The following is a 15806-nucleotide window of genomic DNA, read 5'->3' as shown; positions in this document are numbered from 1 at the left end:
CCCTCCCTATGAGCACCGGGTATGGGAGTTTAGGGACTACCCCTGCTGCTACCTCAGTAGTGTTCCCTTGGATCTCGATTTTTACTGGGATGGTGGGGTAGTAACTAACTGTCCCATGGACACATGTTATCCCTCTACGTTTAGCCTGCAGCAGCTGACTACGCTTCATGAGCTTCCCTGAGATAAGCATGATAGCACTCCCCGAATCAACCAGTGCCGTGGTCCCTACCCCATTTAGTTTCACTGGTCTGGTATACATATGTGGGGTTAGTGAGACCCCCACAAGGTGGATTAGAGAGCATGGATCTGTCCAGTTACCCAGGTTACACTGCATAGGCTCCTCAGCATTGGGACACTGTGCAGCTATGTGTCCCCACTCCCCGCAGGCATAACATCTGTATGGAGCCCTAGGCGTTCCCCGGTCTCTTGGTTTGGGCAGTCTAACATCACGATCCTCTTCTCCCTTAGTGCTCCGACTCTTTGTGGCCTCTGATGGGCCTTCAGCCTCTCTCTTTTTCCACCTGGGCCCCCCTGGTGGCCCAGTCACCTGAACTTTAGAGCTTGGTGCTGCTAGTTTAACCCGGGGTGCCTCTTCCTTAACTGGTCGGGTCAGCTCCCTCGCTGTCCTTCGCCTCTCTACCAGGGCGACAACCTTGTCATAGGTGGAGGGTTCGTTCTGGCTTACCTAGGCACGAAGGTCTGGTGGTAGTCCCCTCATGTATCGGTCGATGACCAGAACCACTAATATCTCTTCTGGACTCTGGGACTCTGTTTGCAACCACTTTCGTGCGAGATGGATGAGGTCATACAATTGGGACCGCGGGGTTTTGTCTTCCTGGTACCTCCAGCCATGATACTGCTGGGCCCGCACTGCTGTCGTTATGCCAGATCTGGCCAGGATCTCTGCTTTCAGCTGGGGGTAGTCTGCCGCAGCCTCTTCAGGCAGATCATGGTAGGCCTTCTGGGCCTCCGCACACAGGAATGGGGGCAAGGATGCCAGACCACTGATCTCGAGGCCAGGCCTCCCGTAGGGCTGTCCTCTCAAAGGTCAGAAGGTATGCCTCTACATCATCCTCCCGTGTCATTTTCTGCAGCCAATGGCTGGCCCGTATGAGCCGCATCCCATCATGGCCGCGATTCAGCTCTGTAAGGGACTTTACCTGGTTTACCAGTTCCCGCAACATAGCTTGGTCTTGAGCAGCCTGGTCCATCAGCAGGCGATTAGTCTCTTGCTGCAGCCGCCCTGCCTCCTGTTGGGTGGCTGCCTGGACACGGGTAGCCTCCTGCTGGGCCGCCGTAGCTTGTATCAGTGCCCGCACTACGTCATCCATTGTGGTGAAAAAAAATAAACCCTCTCCCTTTTATTTTGTTTGTTTTTTTGTTTGTTTTTGTTTTTTTTTAAATCACCCTCCTTCCTCCGCGCTGTGCACCTTAAGATCCCACCTTTGACACCAGTGTGACAAAGTTCCTCCTCTATCTTGGTGGGTCCTGCGCTTATTGGCGGATTTTCTTGCCTCAGAGATTCACCATGTGGGTTGGGGAACAGCCCAGAGACCTTCCCCTCTGGAATAACCCACAGTCCAGGTCAATTGGGAGGTTTGGGGGGAACCCGGGCCCGTCCTCTACTCCGGGTTCCAGCCCAGGGCCTTGTGGACTGCAGCTGTCTATAGTGCCTCTTGTAACAGCTGCATGACCGCTACAACTCCCTGGGCTACTTCCCCATGGCCTCCTCCAAACACCTTCCTTATTCTCACCACAGGACCTTCCTCCTGGTGTCTGATAACGCTTGTGCTCCTCAGTCCTCCAGCAGCACACCCTCTCACTCTCAGCTCCTTGTGCCTCTTGCTCCCAGCTCCTCACACTCCCACCACAAACTGAAGTGAGCTCCATTTTAAAACCCAGGTGCCCTGATTAGCCTGCCTTAATTGATTCTAGAAGCTTCTTAATTGGCTCCAGGTGTCCTAATTAGCCTGCCTGCCTTAACTGGTTCTAACAGGTTCCTGATTACTCTAGTGCAGCCCCTGCTCTGGTCACTCAGGGAACAGAAAACTACTCATCCAGTGACCAGTATATTTGCCCTCTACCAGACTCCTGTACCCCAGTGGTCTGGGTCTGTCACAGTGCCTTAAAAGTGACTTCACGGTTTGTTACAAAATATTAAACAATGGATACATTTAAGAAAAAACAGTATTCAGAAAATCTGGAGATGTAGTGGAGCGCAAGTGAATTATTCAACTTGCTCTTCTTTACCCAGCTTTCTCCTTCTCATTCTCCAAAATGTCCCTATGTTTAGTAGCTCAGATTGTAAAGTCTGCTAGCAAATATATGACTGCATTATAAAGTATTGAAATTCTACAAAGAATATATATAAAACATGTGACATTCAGTAATTAAAACAAATGGCAAATAAAACAAATAATTGTATCAAAGAAGCATTTTAACTGGCTGATAGATTTTCAGTTAATTTCCCAAAAGCACAAAGAACGTGGAAGAATGACTTAACAGATATGAAAAAAATACAGTATAATTAATGTACATTAAAAGCTGACATTTCTTTTGTCTTTGTTAGGCTCTGTAGCCACCGCCTGCCGTGATCCTGGTGTTCCTATGAATGGAACTCGAAATGGGGATGGAAGAGAACCTGGAGACACTGTTATTTTTCAGTGTGACCCTGGATATGAGCTTCAAGGAGATGAGAGGATAACCTGCATTCAGGTAGAAAATCGGTACTTCTGGCAGCCCAGCCCACCAGTCTGTATAGGTATGCAGAAAACAAGAGAAAATGGAAATGCTTTTCTAATTGTGAAACCATACCACAGTTAGTCAAACAGTACTATAACCCTGCTTTTATGTAAAGATATTTTATTGGTCTACCTTCAAAAACTTATGGAACTAGTTCTAAGGAGTACTGTGCATCTGACAAATCACTTTGTAAAAGATCTGGTGGGAAGTTATCACGTTCTTCTTTCTTCAGTTATCAGCCTGGTGGCTCTCAAACATCCTTTTCTCATACTCTTCTTCACAGTCATATGATGTAGAGTTAGATGGCCTATGACAGAGGAAGCATGAGGAAAGATGGCAAAGTCACCAATACTTTTTACTTGAAACAAAACTTAAAACATTTGGAAAGTTCCAGGGGACTGGGATTAAAGCTAATGTGCCAATTTTTAAAAAGGATAAATGGGATGACCTGGGTAACTATAGGCCAGTTAGCCTGATATTGATCTGGGGCAAAATCATGGAAAGACTGACCTGGGACACACTCAGTAAAGAAGTAAAAGATGGTAGCACAATTAATGCTGATCAGCATCGTTTATGGAAAATATGCCAAACAAACTTGATATCGTTCCTTGATGAGAACAGAAGTTTGATTAAGGACATCATCTGCTTATACTTCTGTAAGGCATTTCACTCAACCACATGCCATTCTGATTTCTTTAAGAGCAATATACAAAATCAGTGTAGCCAATATCAGCAAAAAAGTAATTACACTAGATAATCATCATCCAATAGGGTGTTTCTAGTGGGGTCCTGCTGGGATCTGTTCTTGGCCCAATGCTATTCAATATCCATATCAATGATCTGGAAGTAAATATAAAATTACTACTGCTAAAATTTGCAGAAGACACAAAACGTGATGGAATGGTAAATAATGATGAACACAAGTCAGTTACACAGATCAACCTGGATCTCTTGTTAAAATGTACTCATGTGAACAGTATGCACTTCAGTGCAGCCAAATAGAAGGTCCTACATCTTGGAGCAAAGAATGTAGATCACACTTAAATGATGGGAGATTTTATCCTGAAATGCACTGACACCGAAAAGGAATTATGGCTCATGGTAGATAACCATGAGCTCTCAGTGTGATACTGTAGCTAAAAGGGTAGAGATGTGATCCTTGGATGTATAAGTAGAGGGATGTCAAATACAGAGTTATTACTACGTCTGTATATGAAATTAGTGAGACCGTTACTAGAATTTTGTATCCAGTTCTGGTATTCACACTTCAAAACATTGAAAAATAGGAAGAGGTTCATAAAATTGCTACAAAATTTGATTTGAGGTATGGAAAATGTCTTGTAGTGGCATAGGCAGAGTGCATGGTGATATGATGTGGTATAAAGATATTTATTGGCATTAATTTGAGATTACTTGCATAATGTTTTCAGTTTTACAAATCATGATTATTGAGCCAATTATAAACCAATGATAGTAATCATAACATTATTAATAAAGACCTTTTATACTACTACATACCACCATGTATTCTTTCTCTTTTTCTCCCTCTCTTGGTGTAGATATAAATGTATGTGCTCTGATTTTTTGAACTGGGTAAGTGCAATTGCTTGCCTAATATCTGTGTTCAGTTTCCACACATGTGGGCACAAACACCTAATTTGGACACCCAATCACATTAACCATTTATTCATATTAGGATGAATTACAGTTTTGGAAATCAGGCTTTAAATATTTTAATGTTGACTTCTGTTGACTATGCATTTTTATGAGCGTTTATTACTAAAAGACTGAAGCACAGTATCCAGATCTTATCTTGGTGTCCATAAGCATTTCTAATATTCCTTTTTAGTCAGAAGCACTCCAGATCACTTGGAACTGCATTATTGCTTTCCTTGTAGTTCTTTCTAGATAGGAGGGGTACTATTTAGGCTATGTTATGCCCATGCGCAAACATCAGAATTGTCCTAGGCAGTAATATTTTCCAGGCTTAACTTCATCATAATTTATTGTTTAGTGGGGGCTGACAATTTACCATACATATGACCACTTTGATGGGGAAATGAGAGGCAGGGCTAACTCTTGATTTGCATGCCCCAGTTAAATTTATTTCTTATTCCCCAAAAGTTCTCTCCTTTCTCCTCCTAATATTACTGTTGAAAACTCCTACAGTGTGTTGTTATTATTGAGACTGTTTAGTGACACTACCTTTGGTGTCCATCCTCTTGTTCTACGCTGTGGCAGAATAGTAAGAGAGACCTGCATATCAACAGCACCAGAAAATTACCACGAGCTAATTTTTGACACACTCATTTGGAATCTTTACATATCTGAAAATTAGAAATTCTGCTGGTTTGGATGTTTTGAAGGCTCCTGTAATTCCAACAGGTCTTGAGCATGTAATTGCTGAAGTTAATGTAAAATAGGCATTGGCAAAAATAAGCATTGCATTATGATGTTTCCTTTTCCTTCCCTTGATTTGCTTCTCCCCCAAACAAAAACAACAATAAAAACTACGGAGTGTATATTTGGCAACTGCTTTTCCATGATGATTTAAGTTCCCTAATTAATGGGAGCATTAATACATGAACATTGAAGTACATGGATAGAAAATCATAGTATTTATAAGTTAACACTGCCTTCCAGATATGTTCTACCTGTGGCTTTGTGCTATTCTTGGATAAATTGGGCTGAAATAGCGTGGGAAGTTTCCTGGATTTTGTGGCAGTACGATGTGGCAAACTAGAAATACTGTGACAATTTTTTTTTAAATAGTGTTTTTATTAAATATGAAATAGAAAAATGCAATCAGTACAATAGACCTTGTAGTTCAGTGTGACATATTTTTGTATTAACAGCAGATGACTACATTAGACAGGGATAGGTAGGGCTTTTGGGCGTGGTTTGGGGAGTGCAGGAAGTTTGGGATTATGAAATAAATACGTTTAATAGTACAGTAGAAAGTGAGCCTGAGACATAAGGCCTTGTATCAGAAGCCCAGTGTGAGGCCTAAGGCCTGAACTAAAGTAGTGGTCAAGCTTTGCTGATATAAAGCAAAGAAGCAAAGTTAGCAGAAGTCAGACTCTGCCTGCTTGCAAGCTCACAGAACCTGGCAAGAACAGGGCCAGTATTGCAAAAACATACACGTTCCTAAGAAAGGCTAAGCACAGGACACTCATGCAAACACATTCCAGAAGGATGGTACCAGAACACCCCGATACCAACTATGGTAAAAACACCCCTCCACAAAATATAACAGGACCACGCTGACCTCTCTTAAAGATAAGGTCAGGATGACAGTATAATGGATAGAGATGTTTTGATCAAGCCAACATGTAAAAGGTAATGGAGTGGTAACAACCCACGTCAGGGGGCAGTAACTAACTATGTCAGAGGGGCAAAACGTAACTTGTTTGTATTGGTGTATAAAAAAGAGTCTCAGAGGGAGTGTCTTTGGCCAGCCTAGAAGGGATGGAAAGTCCCACCATTCACTGAGTGTGTCCATTGTCATGGGCATACACGTGCTTGTGTAACTGTAGACATTGATCCGGGGAGCTAGGACTGTGCTTTGTCGACAATAAACCTGGCTGGGTGTCTTCATAGCTTAACTGATCTTGTGGTCATTGGGTGGTTCGCTTGAGGTCTGCTATGCTAGCAACCTGCACAGAGCTGGGAAAGCATACAGAGGAAACACAAGCAGCCAAACATCTGACAACAAGTAGATTGCTGTTTCTGGAGTGATACAATATCTTATAATGCTGACAGGTCAAATGTCAACTTTAGGTTTCAGACTTCACAACCTATTCAAATGAATGAGGCATAGCTCACCTCTCAAATATTTCAGGCCTTCTGCAGATTCAAGAAGGCAGCACTGCATAATTTTACATGTAGTTCACATTTTCAAGGGTTTATTTTCAAAAAAATTAAGCTAGAATTCTTTTTTTAAGTGGAAGGTTTGATTAGGAAGCACAGTTCTCCAGGATGGGCTGTGCAAAGGGTGGATTCCATTGCAAACTTTCACAAAATTGTGGATAGATGAAACCCTGCCTATATCATAATAATATAATGAATACAATATCTACAAAAAAAGTAAAACACCAAATGAAAATACCCTGTAACAGATCCTTTACAGCTTTTATTTTTAATCGTGTTAATGATCTGTGGCCTAGAGAACAATTTACAGGGAGGGGTTAACTAGTTTTATTTAAATGTATTTAAAAGTAAGTGAAACTTCAGTCTTTTTAGAGTTGTAATTATAAAATGGTTCGTGCTGCTGGAATTGTACAGTCCATTTTTAAAACAAAGAAAATTAACCAAGGGAAAACCAAACTGATCTTAAAAATCAGATCTTCATGAAACTAGATAGTTTTGTCTTTTATAGCAGAATTGGCATTAATAAGAACAGAAAATGTTGCTATGTTCTTTATCAATATTTGATTAATTCGTTCAAATTGTTCGAGGATGGCCAAACTTCAAACAGCTCTATTTTTTGTGAAGATCTGTCAGCAATGATTATCCCAGATTAAAAACAAAAACAAAAACATCAAGCAAAAATTCCCCTATTGAAGCTGCATTTGATTGTTCTTGTCAGCATGTAATACATTAAAAAATCAAATAAAAGGAAAGCCTGAAGGTGCTGAGATAGCACATTCTGTACTACCACACAGATTTAATGGGTTCTAGGCTGACCCTTTGGAGCTGGTGGACATTAAAAACATATTAGACAGTCCTCTGAATTACTTGGTAGGGTATTAGTTGCACTGTTCACATCTTTCCTCCACCACCAGATCTATATAGTGGTATTAACAATGGATACCGAGACTTTACTGGCATAGCCTACTAGTAGTTCCCATTAAGGCATTGTAGAAAAGTGAATACAGCCTTAAGATCGATGTATACTACATGCAGGGGCTTCCTGAACTCACAGTGTATCTCGGACAACAAGCGGAGGGCCAAAATGGCATCTAATGTGGACCTGCTCCTCAGAAAGCCTGACTGTTGGGAGCGACACTTCCAATGTAGCAGGGACTCCAAGCGTGCCAGCAGAACATGCATAAACACCTTCCCTGGAATGGACAGCAAGGTGATCGGTCTGTAGCTCTTACATTCACTGTGCAGTGCCTTGCTCTTATAAAGTAAGATCACAATACCATCCTTCCAGGCAGTTGGCAAGATTCCAGATCTCCACACCAGACAAAAGATGGCCAGCAGTGATTCCACTATAGAGTCAATAGCACATTTTAGCAGTTCTGGGGAGATGCCATCAGTGCCAGTTGCACATCTGTTTTTCAGTTTAGAGATGGCACGCTTCACTTCATACAATGTTGATGCATTAGTACAAGGGTCTGGGTCTTGAACCACAGTGGTTGCCAAATTATCCAGCTTTGAGCAAGCAACAGCTGGAGGGTGGTTCAGGGCACTGTGATAATGTTCCACCCAGCGTGAGAGGATGTTGTCATCCAATTTACATGGATGGCCTTGGCTGTCATTCAGGATGCTCTTGACTGCTGAGGTTGTGGATCGTGCAGAATGCTGGCTTTAAATTGCCCCTGGCTAAGCCAAATTCAACATCATCCACACCTTGGTTATAATATGCCTCACGATCGCAGAGTGCCAGGGTGTTAAATTTTTGCTTCAGCTGATTACGAGTGTGCTTATTTCCATGCTGGTGGGCTGTGGCCTTTAACTTAATTATCTGGAAGGCCACTTCCAATAACCATGGTTGGCGTGCTGGGCACCTATAGCCAATCGTATGCTTCACGGATTGGTGGAGGATAGAAGTGAACAGAGACCAGGCAACCTCCATGTCATCCAGCAGGTTGGCTAGAGCCGAGAATCTGTTGACTAAACCTGGCATATGAAATGTATCAACGTCAAACTTCTTCATCATTGCAGAGGGCTTACCTGCTCTTTGGAGCTTCAACACTATACGGGCAACCACTAGGTGATGATCTGTGTTCGCCGCACATTCTGCACCACGATATACTCTACAAGAGGTGAAGAGATGCCTGTCATGTGTGATGATGTGGTCCAACTCCTTGAGTGACACCATCATGCGAGATCCATGACATCTGGTGTACGCATCACCGCTTGAACCATGATCCAAGAATGTAAAGATTCTGGAGGCACAGAATGTGAGCAAGTGGCAAGAGTTATCACTGAGTGTACCTGTACCATAATGACCAATGACCTGTTCAAACTTAGTTCGCAAGGAGCCGGTAACTGCATTTAGGTTACCCACGATCACGAGATTATCATGTGGAGGGACTGTGCGCACTGGAGATTCCAATTGATCGTAAAAATGATCTCTTACTGAATCAACAGATTCTTCTGTTGGAGCATAGACTACTATGACAGCAAGGTAATCGTGCCGGAGTTTAAGACATGTAATAAGTAACCAAAAAGACATGGGGGGCCAGGTTATCAAGGAGGACTTGGCCTCACCTTGCAATATTAGTGCTACCCCCTGGGGCCACCAGAATACAGAAGTAAAGAATTTTCCACCTTGTGACCTCTATGATCTATCAGCCTTTCTTCAGTTAGACCTGCAATTGATATGCAAAGACGGTCCATTTCACGTGAGACAGGACCTGATGGCCATGGCTGTGAAGAGTTGCAACATTCCAGGTTGCAGTTTTGATGGACTGGTGGAGATCCCAGATACGATTGGATACATTGTCACTGCATACTGCAGACATCAGAGGACGCGCATCCCTAGGGGGACTTTGGCACAAGCCTGTCATATTTAAACGGAGGGAAGATGTCACCAGCAAGGCATCTACAGCTGAGAGTAGGGCAAGGGTTTAACCCTGGTGCTGAATGCTAAGTTATTCATGGTCAAAAGCAGGGATCGGCAACCTTTGGCACACGGCCCATCAGGGTAATCCGCTGGTGGGCCATGAGACATTTTGTTTACGTTGACCATCCGCAGGCATGCCCCCCTGCAGCTCCCAGTGGCCGCGGTTCACTGTTGCCGTCCAATGGGAGCTGTGGGAAGTGGCGCGGGCCACAGGGACATGCTGGCCGCCGCTTCCCACAACTCCCATAGGACAGGAACGGTGAACCGCGGCCACTGGGAGCTGCAGGGGACCATGCCTGCAGGTTGTCAACATAAACAAAATGTCTCGTGGCCCACCAGCAGATTACCCTGATGGGCCACATGCTGAAGGTTGCCGACCCCTGGTCAAAAGCAAGAGCAAATGATTGTCCCAAAAAATATCTTGTCCCTCTGAAATGAGATGGAGGCACAGTATCACAACCCTTTTCCTAGTCTTCACTGCCTGTGTTAGCCATCATTTTCAGGGTTCTTGTTGCATAATGCCCAAGGTGTTATTTCGGACAAGCCTTCATAGCTGATGGCATAGCTCCAATGAGTGATCCCTTAATTCAGAAGTTACACCCCTCCACCACGATGAGGCACAGGTCAGACTCGGGGGCAAAGGCTAAAGTCTGGGAATTCCACTTGACACAGTTTCCAGAGGCAGATGTATTTATGCAGAACCTAATTACAGACACCTTGGGTTTAGCCATTAAAGCAGAATTTCCTCATGTAGAATCTAACAAATAACCGACAGTAAATCAAGATGACAAACCAGGCAACCACAGGACTGCAGACCGGTGAAAGAAAGAGAGTAGAGCTTAGAACACACATGGATTCAGAGCTGATGGTTTGTCTTAATTTACAGTGGAGAGAAACAAGACTTCTTTCACTGGCCTCTTTGCATTCCCACTCTTGGGGTGTGCTGATGGTTTAAGTTTCCCCATCAGAGAATTTCAAGAATGTTAACGTGTAGAGGTCATCTCAAAGAAGTCTGGTTATAGGTGAGTAAACTTCATTTCTTCTTCGGTTCACTTCTTCACATTCCCACTCTTGCGATGTGTGGATGGTGCAATTTGGACCATTAGTGTATCACAAGCGTTTGAATGTACAGAGGTCATCTTGAAGAAATCCAGCTACAGTGAACAACTTTCATATTGCATGTATCCATATAATTTAAGAATTTTTGCATAAATTCTTATTGGTATAGTATGATGGAGCTTTATGGTGAATTCTGTTAAAGGCAACATTAAGAAATCATGTGGGTTTTGTTTGTTTGTTTTTTCATTCTTACTTCCGAATTATCACTGCATGCAAATCAGTGAAATCAAACTTGTGACTTGCAGCAATGTAAACCTCCATCTTGCAAAGACAGAACAGTATCTATTAAGCTTGTTATTGCAAAGACAAGTCAATTAAATTATTATCAGCACTAATTCGCACTTCCACAAGCTGTTAAATTCTTTACCTACAGCCCAGTGGCATTCAAAGATGTGCATAATACTATCCTGCCTTTGGAAACCTCAGAGAAACTACTTCCAGTCTAATCCCGATAACTGAAGTATCACCGGCAAGTATAAAGGAAAGCAAACACATCTGTGCTAATGACTTTGAAATATATTTGATCCATATGGCTAAATGATTGTTACATGCAGTTACTATTACCACTGAATTCCAATAATTATATGGTTCAGACACCCTGGTAGTTCTTGTTTGCCTCTCATTGCTTTAAGACAAAATAGTGATTTAAATCTCCATTACCACCTACTGTGTCAATATATGATTTAAAAAAAAAATCCAAGTATTGTTCCTCTGATAATCGATTCTTAGTTTATTTCTCTATCCCTTGTCCTTTTTTTTTCCCCTCAAGGAAGAAAATCTATAAAAATGAATAAATCATATTTTGATTCCAGTATAAAATGTCAGCCCCATATAAGATTGCTCTTGTCCAGTATACAATTACAGTTTATTACTTGAATTCATGATTGGCTTGTGGTTCATTTCTCATGTAAGTGACTTTCATTCCATGAATTAGTTTGTGTTTGTGTCTGATTGCACCAGGATAGCAATCTGTTTTATATCTACCATTTGCTAGTCAGCTGATACACTGGATAACAGCGCTTTGTAAAAAATGTAAAATGAATGACTATCTGCACTGAAATTCAAACACAGCTTGTGAAGCCTAATCTAAACTCCCAAGGATGAGTTTGCTGTTTGCTTTTTAAGATCTGTGATTAATAATAATAATTAATTAATAAAGGTAGCAGCAGTGATGAAGAGAAAGTAATCACCTTGAGAAATGAGAACTTTCTCACAGTTATTAACTGCATGACCATATATAATAGTCAATTCCTTAATGAATGGAATAAGTGTGACCACAATATAGTTGCTGTGCACTAGGGCCCCAATCTTGCATCATTCAAATCCATGCTCTTACTGTCTTACTTGGGGAATGTGGGTAGAGGCCCCTTCACCAGGGTCCCTCCTCCTTTTCTTCCTTCCCACACAGAATGCACATGGGCATTGTGAATGGGTGGGAACTAGGGCTGGGGCTTCCAGTGAACTCCCCATCCTCTCTGCATTTAAGCATTCCTGGATGATGAGAGATGCTCCCCCAATCCACCCACACATTTTGCCCTATAAGTGGGGTGGCTGTCAGAGCTGTGTTTCCAGCTTGCTGTTACCTGTTGGGGTCAGGAAGGATTTTTTTTCTCCCTGAGGAATATAGGCAAGTTGTCCAGTGAGTGTTTCACCTTCCTCACAGCATCTTGTGGGCCCGGTAGATGGGGTTGATAAGTATAAGGATAGTACTCCCTCCCATCACCAAAATAATAAGAGGGGAAGTAATAAATAGAAATCATTATTTTCACAACTTGTGGCCATTGTGCAGTCAGAGGCTACAGGGTCACAGCTTCAAGGGTAGCGGCGCACGAGCGGCAGCGGAGGTGAGCTAGGGCGGCCGGGGCACATTTTTAGGGGCGGCATTCTGGCGCCGGCCATGCCGCCCCTAAAAATGTGCCGCCCCAAGCACCAGCTTGTTTTGCTGGTGCCTAGAGCCGGCCCTGACTGTCAGTAATGCTACTTTAATGGCTACAGTATTTACATAATTGTCCTTTAAAAATAAAACCCAAACTTCCCTGCATGCTGTTGTTTACATTTTAAATAATTTTACATTTGGCATACAATAGTTAGATTATAGATTAAGTTGTAGATGAATATTATGATGAATGTGCTAAATGAGTTGGTTCTGGTGTGAGTACTGGTGACTAAAGAGTGTTAGCTGACACATAATAGCCTCCCTGCCCACTCTGCTTTATTCATGTTTTTTTGTGATTAAATAGCAAAGTTAATCTGTCAGACTTCCTAATGTGCCATCCTTTTGTATAAAGATTCACTTTTATTATACAACACAATGTGACTTGGCATAATGAGTGCATCACAGATTGGTAACCTTCCTTATTAAAATGTCATGCATATTTGAATAACCAGTCATCTGTATGCATTATGCATAGTAACAACTATTATCCGCATAATGTAAAAGCATCACTGATTCTGGATTGCAAAGCGTGCATGTGTGCGCGCACACACACACACACCTTCCCCACACCCCATACACACACTTGGTGCCCTGAGAGCACACAGAGAACTTTCTTTGGTCTACTTTGAGTGTGCTTGTAGGATGTACTAATATTTTCTTTGTATGTCTGTAAGCCACAATTAGTAGCATAACTGTATTATGTGTAGTTTGTACAGCCCTCAGTCCCATCAAACTGGACTGCTGATGAACCGTACCAGATGGAAACTCACATACCTGTGGTTGCATTTGTAACCTCGGTAAACACTATTTCAGCTAAAAAACAAAACAAAAACAAAAAAAACCCCAACCACCTGCCCTTTGATGGTACTTGGTAATAGAAATCCTGAAGTGGCATGTTTATTGTGCTTGTTTGCATGTCATTATCCAGAATACTCTTCAAATTTAGAGCAGTTTCAGAAAAGCTCTGATGTTTGTGCCATGGGAACAAACTTAAAAGGACGTAAAGTTCAGTGACAAATTAGACTTTGGGGTAATTAGAAGATTGACTTATCAGAAATGTGACTTTAATTTTTGCTCCTATTAAAGTTTCCTTTGTGAACTCTTGCATTAAATACACAGTGTTTCTCATTTAACTCTTGGAAGACTCTCTCCTTTCATATGTCAGTGAACAGATTGCTGGTACTTACCATTTCCCCCCCCCCATTTACAGCACCCTGTGGAGGAAACTTGACAGGCTCATCAGGTTTTATTCTTTCACCAAACTTTCCTCATCCCTATCCACATAGTAGAGACTGTGACTGGAGTATCGCTGTTAATAACGACTATGTTATATCATTAGCATTTATCAGGTAAGCTGTTATTTGGCCATATCTTTTTTTAAATCATGTTTACATCATTACCATTGGTGGCTGCTCAGAGTTCAATAGGGTAAAAGCTGAAAATACCTAGTGCACATTAAGTAACCATCAAGACTATCAATAATTGTTACCTTTGTCAGCAGTCTCTGCAGAAACACCAAGGACTGAATAAGCATAGAGACTTGAACACACACAGGGCTCAATCCTGCAAGGTGCTGAACATGCCTGTGAGATGCAGAGGGCCCTTAACTGCCACTAACCAAACTAGAAGTAGAAGATGCTCAGCATCTTACAAGATCAGGCCTACAGAGAGATTCTTTCCATGACAAGGTCGGGAAGACAGAGTAAGCTAATTTGCGGGGCTCTCCCCTATCTGAAAGGAAGGACTTTTTTGACCAGAGGTCTGTCAGTTCAGCACCTTTCATAGGAGATGTGCACATGAGATTAAAGCAAAACATTAAAAGTAGTATTTGGATCCAGTTTTATTAGCCCACATTGTTACATAAAAATGTGGCTCGTGTGAGTAATATTTTCCTGGATATTAAATGCTGTTTGTTAAACCCCTGTATCATAATGCAGTACTTAATACTGTTTCAGAGAATTCGCAAAGAGAATGTTGCTGTCTGCATGGTATTATAACCATAAAGCAAAACCAGACACTTTTTGTGGAGAAGTATTTATTTGAAGTTGATGTTTGTTGTTATTATTATTATTATTGTAATTCCCAAAGACCCCAGTTGGGTTTGAGGCCCCATTGTACTAGGAATTTTACAAACATAAGAGACAAATCTTTCCCTGATTTTTGGTCATATTCTAAAATTTATTGCCTAGTGATTTTTTTAATGTTTGCTTTCGTCTGAACTATTGCTCACCAATTACTTATTACTCAGTAGCAAAATATGCACATTAAATAGATACTTTTAAGATATCAGTTAGAACTTTTACTATGTCATGGGTAAGCTTTTTACTGTACTTTATGTTCAGAAGTCTCAGTGAGTCATTTGATTTTATAGATTCATAGATTCCAAGGCCAGAAGGGCCATTGTTACCACCTAGTCCCACCTTCTGTGTAACACAGGCCATAGAACTTCCCCAACCACCTTCACAAAAAGAGATGTTCAAAACTCACCCAAACAGTAGAAAGAGGAAGAGAAGGTTGAGTTTCAGACCATTCCAGCCATGCTGATTGTAGCCAGACGGCCACTAACCCCCTGGTATTATTACTATTGAGTGTTTTTTGCCGCTACTTAGAAACAGTGTTGGTAAGCACTCAGTTGAGCTGATTAGAGTTAGGATATCACGCAAAACATATTCTACCTAACATTTCTTTTCTTTTTAATGTTTTATAGTTTCAGTATAGAACCAAATTATGACTTCCTCTATATCTACGATGGGCCAGACAGCAATAGTCCACTAATTGGGAGTTTTCAAGATAGCAAGTTGCCAGAGAGGATAGAGAGCAGCTCAAACAACATGCACTTGGCTTTTCGGAGTGATGGATCTGTTAGCTTTACTGGTTTCCATTTGGAGTATAAAGGTAAATGCAACGGGTGTTCTTTTTTTTTTTTCTTTTTTCTTTTTTTTTTTGGTTGGTTGGTTTTTGTTGTTCATTCGTTTTATATTCTATGTATCACAAACATGAACAAAATTTGATACAAAATGTTTTATCTTATGAATATACAGAATTACACTAAAATGTGCAATTTGAGGTATGAGTGTAAAATTGGTTTGTACAAATTATTTATTTCTCTCATTCTGGGAATGATTATATATACACAGACACTTTAAGGTGTAATCTATCTGCTGCTGGATTTAATTGTAAATGTTCAGTATGCTATTTTAAAACCACATTTTA

The 15806-nt window shown here is 41.6% G+C and overlaps 1 protein-coding gene across 1 annotated transcript in view; it reads left to right on the top strand.

Moving 5' to 3' along the window:
* The window catches only part of CSMD3 (CUB and Sushi multiple domains 3), a 1099171-nt gene that overhangs the window by 821654 nt on the left and 261711 nt on the right, over positions 1-15806 (top strand). The window contains exons 28-30 of the mRNA XM_026659890.1: positions 2570-2761; positions 13804-13942; positions 15301-15488. Coding sequence (XP_026515675.1) covers positions 2570-2761; positions 13804-13942; positions 15301-15488 — 519 coding nt within the window. The remainder of the gene's footprint in view (positions 1-2569; positions 2762-13803; positions 13943-15300; positions 15489-15806) is intronic.

This window comes from Terrapene carolina, unplaced genomic scaffold (assembly GCF_002925995.2).
Source record: "Terrapene carolina triunguis isolate 2854851 unplaced genomic scaffold, T_m_triunguis-2.0 Scaffold58, whole genome shotgun sequence".
NCBI lineage: Eukaryota > Metazoa > Chordata > Testudines > Emydidae > Terrapene > Terrapene triunguis.
Note: the sequence above shows the minus strand (reverse complement) of the source record. Positions and strands in the feature narration are given on the sequence as shown.